This window comes from Larus michahellis, chromosome 1 (genome assembly GCF_964199755.1).
Source record: "Larus michahellis chromosome 1, bLarMic1.1, whole genome shotgun sequence".
In the NCBI taxonomy this organism is placed as follows: Eukaryota; Metazoa; Chordata; class Aves; order Charadriiformes; family Laridae; genus Larus; species Larus michahellis.
The window spans coordinates 162,257,424-162,271,339 of NC_133896.1; the positions used below are offsets into that span (position 1 = coordinate 162,257,424).

General features: G+C 38.2%; 1 protein-coding gene across 3 annotated transcripts in view; it reads right to left on the bottom strand.

Moving 5' to 3' along the window:
• The window catches only part of TPP2 (tripeptidyl peptidase 2), a 54,876-nt gene that overhangs the window by 6,257 nt on the left and 34,703 nt on the right, over nucleotides 1-13,916 (bottom strand). For 2 of the 3 annotated variants that reach the window (XM_074562031.1, XM_074562039.1), the window contains 4 exons: nucleotides 7,059-7,210; nucleotides 6,868-6,964; nucleotides 5,819-5,949; nucleotides 4,285-4,492 (listed from right to left, as the gene is read on the bottom strand). In XM_074562031.1, the coding sequence (XP_074418132.1) occupies nucleotides 4,285-4,492; nucleotides 5,819-5,949; nucleotides 6,868-6,964; nucleotides 7,059-7,210 (588 nt within the window). Of the gene's footprint in view, nucleotides 1-4,284; nucleotides 4,493-5,807; nucleotides 5,950-6,867; nucleotides 6,965-7,058; nucleotides 7,211-13,916 lie in introns of all 3 variants that reach the window. The other variant, XR_012584160.1, reaches the window with a different exon arrangement.

The following is a 13,916-nucleotide window of genomic DNA, read 5'->3' on the forward strand; positions in this document are numbered from 1 at the left end:
ACAGAATCTGTTTTGAAGCTTTAAACTCTACTTCACAAAATTAAGTCCTCAACGTTGTTCCTAATCTCCCCATCTCAAAGGAAGCACACTACATGAACAGTACAGTTCCCGTCAAATGGTCAAATCTCCAAATTTTCCTCTAACAATCTGCAAAATAAAATTATTTGCACTAAGTTAGTAAATTTGTTTTTAAAATAGCAAAATAATCCAGAAGTACAAGTACAGCATATTGCATGCAACACCAAAGTGGAGATTTATACAACTTTTTTTTCCAAGCAGACAGAAGAAGCTGCAAAGGAGGAAGACCAAAGGCCACTGCAGATATTTAAAGTGTTCTACAGGTCCATCTCTAGAGCAGAAGACACTTATTTTTATGCAAACAGGAAGCTGAGAAAGTTTTAAACACAATCCCACTTACAAAACTTGTCAGCCTTTATGAATAAAAATGAATGAATACTGATGAGACAGCTTGAATGTAAGATGCAGTTTAGCAGAGGTGGGTGGAATGAAGGAATTGTAAAGTATTAAGTTAATTTTTGAAGAAAAGTTACAGCCCGTGACACACGTGTACAGCTATTCTCACAGTTTACAACAAAGACAGTAGGAATATAATTGTAATTTTTTTTCTTATGCTTTTTTGTGTCAGGCCGTATGGTAATTATGTAATCTTAGTCATTCATATGGACCCTTAAAAAAGCTAAATAAAGCATAATTGGATCCTCATCATATGTTTATGGTTTTGAATGACCAAAGAACATTCTGTCATTGGCTGGAAACCGTACTGCTAACAACTGAAACAGCTGGTCTGAACATTGTAATTCTTAACTACAACCAGTTTTTAAGAAAACTACTAGATGAAGATGACACCTGTTAGTAAAGGAAATGAAAGAATATGAACAGCAGCAAGCATGAAGCTTCTAGGAAGCAATAAAGGAAAAATAAAGTTGTTTTTTCTCAACTGAAAATAACTGCTTTCACCTAACCCTTTTCTCCAAACCTGTTATCAGGGAAGAATCATTAAAATGCTCTACTATCTCCTTTCAAAGCAAAATTCCCAATCCCATCAAGGCCCAAGACACATTACCCCCACTCCTCATCCCTTTCAAAGAGCTTTCAGAAAAAGAAAAACTCAAAAGTATAAATGTGAACGACTAAAAGTCTCAGTTCCAATAATCATATGAAAGCTTTAAGTAGCAGCAGATATTTCTTTCCCTTCAAAACTTTTTTTTTTTATCTGTAGGTGCTGCAGGGATTAGAATTACTGAGCAGTACCACAGGAGAGATGAGAGGATACATCCGTCATGACATCTTTAGACACATTAAACTGATAGCTAGAAAAACTAACAGTACATCATTACTGACCAACATACATGCTCCTAGATCACAGAAAGCATGAAGAAAACTACATTAGTGAGCTACATAAACTACTTGCCAAGCAGTCACTGAAGCACACAATGACTGAAGGCAGAAGGCAGCTCTGGAGGTTGTCTACTCCAAGCCCCCTGTTCAAAGCAGGGCTGCCTGTAACAGGTTATCCTGGATCACGTCTGATTAAGTTTCAACTACCTCCAAGGACTGAGACTTCACCACCTCTCCAGGCAACCTATTGTAGTGTTTAACTACCCTCACAGTAAAAGACCTCAAACACCACCCCCCTTCCTCTGCCCAAACAAAACACTAACTTTTTCTTAAGTAGAAGTTCCTGTGTTTTAGTTTGTGCGCACTGTCTCTTGTCAGGCCAGTAGGAAGCACTAGGAAGAACCTGGCTCCATCTTCTTTGCTCCCCCCATCATGTATCTATACACACAGACAAAATCTCCTTGAACTTTCTCTTCTCCAGGGTGAATAATCTCAGCCTCTCCTCATACGACAGATGCTCCAGTCCCTTAATCGTCATTGTGGCCCTCGCAGTACTACCTATACTAGTAATCATAATTGTACTGATATAGGGCAATTTGTGAGAGACATAGAAAAACTGCAGGCGGGCCAGGCAGGGCTGAGTAAGTGAGGCTATGTATGGGTACGGGACAGAAAGGCTGCAGAAAAGCACAGGACAAAGTACCACGCCAGGGGTCATTAGGATGTAGTATGACAACCTTGTTTTCTCCCTTTTCAGAAGCCGCTCATTTGAAATACCCAGAGCACTCTAGAATGTTTATGGGCTAAAAGTATCCTCAGTGTACAGGTTTTGGCTGGAAGACAGTTAATTTTCTTCATGGTAGCTCCTATAGGCCATGTTGTGGATTTGTGACCAAAACAGAGTTGATAACACAGGGATGTTTGAGCTATTGCTGAGCAGTGCTTGCACAGCGTCAAGGCCTTTTCTGCTCCTCACACCGCCCCGCCAGCGAGCACGCTGGGGATGCTCAAGGAGTTGGGAGGGGACACAGCAGGGACAGCTGACGCCCACTGACCAAAGGGATATTTGGATATTCCATACCATAAGACATCATGCTGAGCACATAAAGCTGGGGGAAGAAGAAGGGGAGAATGTTCAGAGTTATGGCATATCTTCCCAAGTAACCATTATGCATGATGGAGCCCTGCTTTCCTGGAGATGGCTGAACACCTGCCTGCCGATGGGAAGCAGGGAATGAATTTGTTGTTTTGCTTTGCTTTGCTTGTGCATGCAGCTGTTGCTTTACCTATTAAACTGTCTTTATCTCAACCCCACAAGCTGTCCCACTTTTGCATTTCCAATTCTCTTCCCCCTCCTGCTGCAGGGGAGTGAGCAAGTGGCTGTGTAGGGCTCATGACAGTCAATCAGTTTAGATTTCAGTTTGACCAGTAAAACCGAGAGGGGAAAAACAGACAAACATACTGGCTAAACAGGATGGAAGTTATTTCCATATGAAATGCTACAAAAATATAAAAAGTTTTGTTGGCCTTTCAGTACTAATTTAACCATACAGAAGCACCAATTTTCAGAGCAAAACCTGAACATGCCCTAAGATAAATCCATGGTTAAGGCAGTCAGAGAGACTAAATCTGTGCAATTCAAATCAGAGTTACCTCATTCCAAGCCCAGAGCACACAACTCAAGAGTGCCAGGAATCAATCTCTTTCTTGAAAAAAAACCACAACAAAACCCATAACAAAGAGTGATCAACTCTCAACAAGATGTCTATATTGGCAGTTTTTTTCCACTGAAATTATTCCCATCAGCTTTACAAATTAAAAGACAGAAGTAAGCCAGGGGTCACTATACTGGAACACAGTATTGTATTTACAAATAGACAGCAAGAAAATCACGTGCCAGACAGTATGATTAAAGCGCAAGATCTGCTACCACAGGATATTATTGTCAGTTAAAGATTAAAAGAGGAATGCTGAAAAGATGTAGGTGTACAAGAATATATACATTAAAAGAAGTGAGGGCAACCACCATCAACCTCCTTGTTCAGGTCTCCAGCTAAAGCACGAGTTGTTACCAAGGAAGATTATTTATTGTCAAGGAAATAAAGCAATTTTTTAAATCAATTTTTTAAACTATCTGAAGTGCTTTGTCAATTTAACTGAAAAATAAACAAATACACTGGTCACTTCATCTTCCACTAAAACACAGCCATATGCAGGAGTTAAGTACAGCAACTAATTAATTCTCAACAACTCAACTGTTAGACATAGAAAGTCATGAACTCTGTAAATTAAAAGCTACAGAACTGGTCACCTACAATGCATATTTTTTTTTCTTCTGGAATAGTGGTCTTGAATGAAGCACAGAAAAACTTAATCTCAGCATTAGGAACCTTGAAAGGACAGGGAAATCTGTGCTAATAAATACGTAAGTGGAACTATCTCCAAGGATTTCTTCCTTTACCTCTACAGACATTACTGACAGCAAAACACAAAACTTCTCTTGTCCATAGTGTGGAAGAGGCTACAAAATGCAGGACTGAACAGAGCAGGGATGCTGCACACTTCTGTGTGTGTACAGCTAGAACAGCGCAGAGGTTAACCAAAAATATTCCCTGAAAGGTACAGAAAGAAGCAATTGAATAAAGCAAGCAGCTTTTTCATAGAAATCTGGTACTGTTTTACACCCTTCCCTTAACCTCTACATTCACATGCACAGAGATAGGCTTACCATGGATTTGACATGTTTGGCAAAACCTCTGTGGAAAAAGGTCATTAAGAAAGCACAACATATGGGGACAGCATGAAAAAGTAGAAGGGAGGAATGTATGAGGCTGTGCGCACAAAGGTGGTGCATAACTCCAGGAGAAACCGTCAAAAAACCCAACATGCAAAAGGAAAAGAAAAAAATCTGCTCTGCTCTCTTACCTTGCTGTCAAAAAGATCAGTCCATTTTGTTGTTTCCCAGAACGTCTCGGTCAAAGCTTCTGAGCAGCTCTCATGATCTTCATCTTTGCCTTCTGCATCACTGGAAGCAGCCCCTTCTTGGGCCTGCAGATGAAGAAGTTGGTCAGCCAGTGCACTTCCTTTTCGACAAAGTGCATCCACTAAAGTAGTCTTCTGTTTTTCCATTTCACTAGAAAAAAAAACCAGCATGAAAAATATTAAGGACTTTTTGCAGATACCTCATTAAGAACAGAATCAGTGCTGTACTGAGTTTAAGCTAAAAAGTTTACAGCAGTTAGTACATACAAAATGAAAATAAACACAAAATTTTTAAAGCATGGCTATTTACTATAAATTAAAGCAATTGCAAAAAAATTATCTAGAGACACTATGTATTAAACAAGCTCAATCATTCTTCTAAGTCTGAAATGCCATTGCTGTCTTAATGCAAGGGCAACTCAGGATTCTAAGATTGAATAAGCCAGCATCTAGAAATACAGCTTCACAGTTCTTGGCATTATAAACAGAGAGAGTCAAATCCACGACTAACATAAGCAGATGCAATTCTGCTGACTTCAAAGGAATTGCACCCACTTAAAGCACCACTGAATTTGGTGTTCTGTTTCAGATGTTAGATTCAACCACATGACCTAACAGGTCAACTTACCAAGAAATGTTTAGAATGAAGGTTGTTATGACATAGCTTTGCTTTTACATCAGCAATTCCAGAATTATACACAAATATTAAGAAAAATAAACAAATACACAGACGAATTTTACAATTGAAATCTGGTATTTTATCCTAAATAATCAACAAAAAGGTATCTCCCCTTTTAAGGGCCTTATCTTCAAACCTGCTGGTCTATTTGCAACTAAAACAGCACCACGCCACACACTGTGAAATCCACCAGTTATTTTGCAGACTAGGGTGTCACCTTCAAAATACTGTGTTCCTAAGGAAATATACTGGTAATTCAGAGGAACAATCAAAAAGTAAAGAAAAAAAAACCCAAACGGGTCTCAAAAATACTCTGAAGCACAAGTATGGTCATCATGCCTTTCACAAATGAAATCTTTTGCAAGCTGTTACTTCCTAGACTGCTGTCGATTTGTCTTCAAATCCAGATCCAAAAGGTTGCAAAGTAATACGAAAAGGCAGGTAGCATTCAAAACAAACACCTCTATATCGAGATTCTAGTGGTCCCTCTGATCTGAGATTAAGCTTGACAAAGAAAACTTAATACCCCATTTTTCTGACACATTTAAATCCTGAAAGCACCCTTGTTTATTTTATTTAATAATTCTAAGTAAAAATTTGCAGGTTTCAGTGTTCCTGCATTCTGGAGATATAGTAAGAGAACAATATAATTTTGAAGTCAAGTTTGAAGTTACTTGTGCCCCAAAAAAAACCCAAATTATTCAAAAAGGTTATAGTAATTTCATTTCTTACAAACAGAGACAAAAGTACATAGATTGCAGAAATAGGATGCAAGAAAATTATTTACTGGGTAGGTACTTTTTTATAGTAGTTGCATCAGGCCTGGGATCAGTCTTCATGGCAAAATATACTGCTAATGCTGTCTGATCAATATGAGAGATTACAGTATTTGCAGCTTCAACAATTTCATCAAGTCTTTTCATTCGTTCCTAAAAGAATAAAAAACAGTGTTTAGCACTATGAAATCACACCACTTGATGGTTGATTCTACTAACACTAGGGTAATTGCAAAGGTATGCAGAAATAACGTCAGATAATTCAACATGTCCTTTTCTCCATGTTCTCCAATTTTTTATTAAAAAAAATTAAGAACTCTACATCATCAAGTTTTTCCACAAATGTAGTCTATTTCACTACAAACAAACTGTAAAATATGGGGTGGGTATAAGCAAAACGCAGAGTTTACAGAAAGAAAAGCGCCTTTCAGTACAAATTAATCTTCTTACATAACTGTAGTAGTTATTAATGTCAGAAATAAATATAAAATCAGGATCAAATAAACAGAAAAATATTAAACCTACTGACATACACAAAGCTGTTTATCTTCAAGATAAACAAAAAAGCAGACATAGGTAAACTTTTCTGTTCACAGAAAGTGTGATGTGTGTGTTCACATCACATTTTGATGACAATGACAGGTGGTGGATTAAGCTGCGTCATTTCAAGGGGTTACTGTCCTCAGTTGTCTGAGCAATTCTGCCAGAAGAAATTACCAATCCAGTAAAGGAGCAGAACGGGATGTGTGCTTGTTTCAGTAACCACCATTTAGAATAACACTGTTGTAGTCTAAACCAGTAAGGAAACTTACAATGTGTTTAACTTAACAAGGAGTAAATGATAAGCAAACACACTACAGGTAGGCATACTTTCTTTCATTCTGCTATGGGATGAAGTAAATCGCAGTCAGTGAGGGAGACAGCTGTCAATCTAATTAGGAATTTCTGCTTTATAGTACTGAGTACAGCTATGGCAGTCATTTCAAGACCAAAAGTGTATGAAGAAAGATTCAGTTGTTTAGGCTACATGGATGTATTGAGACAAATCCAGTTTAGAAAGTGTTAAATGACCTTTTCAGAATCCAGCTGATGAAGTCTTGCAACATACAATGGAAGATGATTGGGAAATGCTTCTTTCAACTCATTATACATGTCAGCGGTATCCAGCCTAGAAGAGAGGAGGACATAGCATAAAGTACAGATTCTGGGTATTCTTTTGGTACAGCTGCTTCAAGCTTGTGTAGTCATGACAACAGACATACTTGGTCATCCACTGTATTTTTAGATCTCTTAAAGCTTCAGCAAATTCTTCTTTTACATCTTTTTCTTTTTCCTGTTCTCTTTCTTTCTCTTTGCTGCCATTTTTACTCTTTGATGGTGACGGTATCAGATGATAGTGAACAGTAAGGACATCCTGGAGGTGGGAAGAGAGACACATACTGAGAGGGATACAGTACACTTTTTTCTGATATATATATAAAAGCTAAATCATAGCAAGCAACTACTCTGACCTATGCATCCACTGAATAAGGATTCTGACAGCAAAGGTATTAGTCATTAAGAATTCAGGAACTGCTTTAACTTTTTATTTTAAGCAATGTAAGGATGTAAACATTGAAACAGCACACTGGGTGTAAGACAAGAGAGCCTAAAATTTAGGAAGTCTGACATTTTTGTGTTCATATAATTAATATAATTTCAAATAATATTGGTCAGTTTGTTTACAAGAAAAGCAAAAAACTTGGTTAAAAGGCAAAGAAAAAACAAACAGAGACGCCGTCCTACAAATCTGGCAATCAAACGAATAAAGATGACCGAATTCTAAAAAATAATACCACACTAGCATAAACTTGAATCATGCCATAGGATAACACAAGCATATTCCTCCTGAGACAGTACTTCTTCCATGCGCCTACTGAATTAGCTGATACATCCACAGTCAGCTGTTTTCCAGTTTGCTGCTACAGACTTTCCAGTTTCACCCGTATCTGTGCTAAAATTAAGTAGACACAACAGCAAGATTTTTTTTCTTAAACCCTATATGCTAGCATACAAATATCACTATAGTTTGAGTTCAAGCTATACTAGTCAACAATTACCATGACAAAATAATCTACTGCTATTTAAAAGGAAAATCCTAACTGATTTTAGACCATGCTCTAAAGTCCATTTCCTGAGATGATTTATACAGAAATTTGCAAATAAGCCAGAACTAGATTTCAGTCATTGCTTCTAAAACATCACAGTTGCTGGGGGAGGCTGTTTTGTTGGTTTTGGTTTTAATGTTGCATTTTTTTTAAAAAGCCTCTCCCCAAACAGCGAGGGCACATGTCCCATTATTTTACATACAGGGTATTTTGCAGAGAAGATCACTTAAGTTTATATCCTCTAGATACCATTACTCTGTTGCAACATTGTGCAAAATATTGTGTTGTACGCTCAATTGCTGTGGCAATTTAATTATTCGTACCAATCATTCCAAAATACATTTGTAGGAAAGTGTTTCCATAAAAAAAGTCAGTGTTGTGTACTGAAATGAAATCTTCCGCACAAGATGGAGTTATTTCAGGTTACTTAAATAGCGAGTGAAAAGGTAACTGTTAGAAATGGCTATGCATAGCCTTCAAATAACGGACTTCAACACTAGACTTCTGAAACCATTCAAGAACATTGACGCAGAAGAATTTTACCTGAACTGATAATTCAAACAGACCAGCAGCTTGCTATGGGTTACTGAAAACAATACTAGTAAGAGAAAGTGACACCAATATTCCCTTAAAACGATTTTTCCAGCTACTTAATATGTAATCACAGATGAACGACAACACTGACACACACGTATCTTTTAAAAACCTAGTTCAGATCACTAATCTACATTAAAGTGTAGCTTTCACAGGAACTATCCTGCACATGTGCATTTTGAGTATGAAGTGCATGACCAGGCAGTATGCCTCAATAAGAGGTGTAAGCAAGACCTAGGCGAGAGCATGGCAAGAGCAGGCCGTGGAGGCAAGCACATGGAGGCAAGGAAACAGAAGTCAAGAACATGGTATGGGGCTGGCTAAGGTAATTATAACAGTAGAAAGCAACCACGTAGTTCATTAAAAAGCAAACCAAACATTTTAAGATGCATAAGAAATTACTTCAGTACAAAAATCTGAATCAGTAGTCTACTGTGTTTTTTAAAAGACGTCTTCTATTGAGACTTGCCTAAGAAAGAAACCTGCCTTCCTAAAAATATTCTTCTATATTTCAGGATTTCCTTCTTGAACATCCTCTTCAATCTTACTTGGCAATGTATTGTTTGGAATTATGTATTTGAATGGCCTCTGCCTTCTCAAGCCTTCTCTATACGAGAAGGCTCTACTACTATGGTTTAAGTTTCAAACCAAGCATAATTAGATTAACAAAATCCCACTTATGTGGATAAACACTTTAATTTAAGAGACTAATTCTGTGTAGCTAAACCATCAACAGTAAAATGTCATCTCCCCATTCTCTCAGCTAGCTACTTTTGGTCTCTTGAGATTCTGCAAGCATTACAAGCTATGACCATTGAAAGGAAAACAATGAGCTTCAGACCTAGGGACCCTCCTTTTGAAAAAGCTTACAGAAAAATAGGTGCACTCTCCTCTACGGACAGCAATCTTATTTCATGGGATAAATAAGGTTTAGGTGCTTATCACATTTAACTAAACTATCACAAGCCCCTAAGATGGACTGAACGCTTCTTTCTTTTCTCTATTCTGTCTCTAAACACTAGCATTATTTATAAAACTTGGCAAGCCCTTAGATACCAGAAGACCCCCGAGTGACACTGTCGTTGCCATTACAGAAACATTCATCATTAGAGGTTAAGGAGAAGAAAGGCAAATTAATGAGAAAGTTGCCTTTTGTTTATCCTCTAAAAAAATTAAGCAATATTAAAAAGTTTGGGAGCATATAGGCTATGCACTTTGGTCAGTGTGCTCTGTGCGCAGTTTGATAAACCTCAGTCAGTTTACTTTTAACTAGAACTACAAACTGCATACATAAACAAGCACAATGCCCTCAAAACAGTCACCTTTTAAAAATAGCTTAATTAGCAGTTAACTTCATATTGTTTAAAGATTTAAATTTAAATTTTTGTATGATGATTCAACATCTGGTACTTTACGTGGAAAAGACATGTGAACTATTGTTACTTGTACTTTAAAGCATTCACAGCAAAACTAACCACAGGAAGAAGCTCCTTGAAGGAACACATCCCTGGTCTCATTTTCTATTTAATAAATACCACAGACATCTGCATATACATACACGGTTGAATGTGCATATGGAATTCGTATCTACTTTAAGACACACAAAATTTGTGCAACATTGCTTATTTTTACGGCAATACTCTTATTTAATTTAAAATTAATTAAATTGCTTAGAGTCACGAGCCAGGCCTGCACAAAACTAAATCAGACATGTGCTTCATCCTATTTTTGAAGGCCTCGTTAATAAACAGTGACAGCATCCTAATGCTCAAAGCAAGAAATCCCTTTATGTCTGACTTCACAATAGTATTTTTTAGTCTTCTGCTAGTACTTATCAATATCTGCATAATGCATTTCTTGCTTCAAACTGGAGGAAAGGACGGCAGAGTAGGGAGAGAAATGTAGAAATTTTCTATCCCTTAGCTAGTTGTTACATATTGCTGTTCAAAAGCTGCATTATGTAAAACAACAAAAAAATGCTTCTTACAGCCCAGAAAAAGTCAGTGATCTATTTTCATTCTAATCATGTTCAGGACAAAACTTGCAGACAAAGGGAAAAAAAATAATCAGATGGTAATTGCATTACAGAAGTTGGGTTGTGAAAGAAGGAAGGTACATAGAACCAATTTGTTTTTCACAGGGTCGTTTATCACATGCTTCCCCATTAGAGACCAAGGGCGCTTCTAAGGTTCTAACAGCTTCCTGAGCCACAACAGGAGAGCACTCTCTACTTTGGCAGGGATCAGTTCAAAGGAAAAACATCACTGAATTTGGAACTTCATACATATCACACATAAATATACAGAGAGAAGGGATATTTTATTATTTTTTTTCCTTTTTAGTCCAGACACACTGAAGACAGGAAGACATTAAGTAAAAAACCATACCCAAGGGTTCTTTTGGGGTTTGTTTTGGGTTTTTATAGATAAACTTAAGTTCCCCAGAATAGCTCTACGAGCAGAAAATTATGGATTAGGCATATAGTTCTGCTGTATGCGTCTAGTAAAACAAAGACACCTGCTTATTCTGTGGGAAGATCCCAATGACATTTTTGTCCAGTTATAAAAGAATTGACTGTCTTCTCTGGGAAATTTGACTGCTGTTTCCTGGCATAACCTCAAACCGCTTTCATACAAAACAGAGGAGCTGTTGAAATACAGGCTGGATGAGCAGTCAGGTGGACTGAAACCTGCTGAACGGCCAGGCCCAAAAGGTGGTGATCAGCGGCACACAGTTGGAGGCCAGTAACTAGCGGTGTACCCCAGGGGTCAGTACTGGTCCAACATCTTCGTTAATGATCTGGATGACGGGGCAGAGTGCACCCTCAGCAAATTTGCTGGTGACACCAAACTGGGAGGAGTGGCTGATACAGCAGAGGTTTGTGCTGCCATCCAGAGGGACCTTAACAGATTGCAGAAATGGGCTGTCAGAAACCTCATGAAGTTCAACAAGGAGAACTGCGAAGTCTTGCGCCTGGAGAAGAATAAACTCATGCACCAGTCCATGCTGGGGGCCACCCAGCTGGAAAGCAGTTTGGCAGGAAAGGACCTGCAGGTCCTTGGGGACACCAGCTAGAACCAATGTGCCCTTGCCGCAAAGAGGGCTAATGGGATCCTGGGCTGCATTAGAAATACTACCTGCAGGTCGAGAGAGGTGACCCTTCTCCTCTACTCTGCCCTGGTGAGGCTACATCTGTGTCCAGTTCTGGGCTCCCCAGTACAAGAGGCATATGGCTGTACTGGAGAGAGTTCAGTGAAGGTCCATGAAGATAATGGACTGGAGCATCTCTCCTATGAGGGAAGGCTGAGAAAGCTGGGATTGTTCAGCCTAGAGAAGAGAAGGCATTTGGGGGATGGAGGGGGAATCTCATCAAGCTGTATGAGTACCTGTAAAGAGGGTGTAAAGAGAAATTTTCAGTGGTGCTCTTTTCTGTAGTGCACAGGACAAGGCAATGGCCACAAACAGAAATACAAGGAGGTTCCCTCTGGACATAAGGAAATACTTTTTCCACAGTGGTGGTAACTGAACACTGGGCACAGTTGCCCAGAGTGGTTGTGTGGTCTCTACCCTTGGAGATATTCAAAAGCCATCTGGGCATGGTCCTGGGAAACTAGTTCTAGGAGGCCCTGCTCAAGCAGGGGGGTTAGGCCAGACGACCTCCAGAGGTCCCTTCCAGCCTCAGCCATTCTGTGAAAATAAAAGTACTTTCAAAGAACTAGAAATCCCCACCATGGATTTCTGGTAGTGTCATGCACATAGATATTAGCTAAAAAGTTGCTTCCCTCCTCAACAAAACAAACAAAAACCCAACCAACCAACCAAAAGTTTTCCACAGACTAGTCACCAGTATCAGAGCAAAACCCACACATAAAATAAAAATGTGACTTGTAAATTAACACTCCTAATCCTACAAGAGGGCCTGATCTTGACTGTGAAAAATACGAAAAAAATCTACACACACCATTTTGACTGATTGGGCCACAGAAGAAACACATAAACATGTTTTCCATGCTGGAAAACATCTTAACAGTATGTAGACTTATGACAGGGCAGGGTAAATATTCATAATTCTGAATTTATTTTTTTTTTATTTATTTGCTGCTCATACACTGATGCCTCTTATGAATAATAGGTGGAAGTATCAAGGACAGTTTTTATTTTGGCTTGGGTGGGTATACTGCTCAGATCTGAAGTCTGTTCTAAAAACAAAAGAACAAACAGAACGAGCAAAGTTTAATAGGTTTTGCTATGCAAATTAAATTATGATTAGAGTTTAACTCCCTTGTTACAGATTCACTTAGTGAAGATTTTATACCCTATTCATCAGGAAGCCACATGTTCACATGGGATTTTAAATCATCTTTCTAAAAGTGATCAGCATAATTTTTAGATGCAGTATGAAAATAAAATTTCAGCAACGCACATTAAAATCCTTCTTGTAGAGCCTAATCACATTCACACAGTCACTACATCAAGACCAGAGTAAATAGGCAGGCTCAGTTATCAGCTCACTGTTAACAAAATAGCAGATTACAGTGATAAACTGACAGGTTACACCAATAAACTATGTTATTCATGATTCTCATGCCTTATTTCTAACAAGAATCCTGACTAATTTGCATGTCAATCCAGGACACAGTACCTTGAGAACAAAAGAAGGTAAATAGCCTTACAACTTAGAGAACAAAGCTAGAAAAAACCAAACCAGTAGCCTTAAAAAGGTAGCCTATTCAAATAATGTGTTTGTTTTTTTTTTTAATAAAGACTGTTTCAGTCTCTGCCTGCTGGCAGAATATTGTACCACCTAATGTAAAAATATGAGAAGGGACAATACTAAACACTGCTATGTTAAAAGTCACTCACTCCCTACCCAAAATACCTTATACATGCTCCAAAATTCTTTCTACACATACTACTACCTGCTACATCACTGTATAAACTCTAGCCTATAAGAAGTTATATTTGAGTAGAATAATGAATCGAGAGACTTCAATCAAGTCCATACCTCCTAAGAAAAAAATCGCTACAGTATGGTTTTTACAACTGTAATGAAGCCAGCTCGCAATTCAGTAGATTTAGCATACAGTTAGATACTCAATTCTACATCAAGCTGCTAGGTTTGTATTCAGTTCTCAGTTTGCAGACAGAACAGAATAGGCAGAAACATTTGCCACAGAAAATCTTGACCACAAACACTGAAGATTCCCAAGTATTTCGTAAAAAGAAAAATTACAAACCACTAATGACCACATGCATTTTTACAGCAGTTATTACAGAAGTATCCAGATGCTCAGGTATACCTCTCAGCTTTGTCTTACAGTTGTGTTTTGTCATTCTACCAGTAGACACACTTAAGATGCTGAAGTAAATAACTCAGGA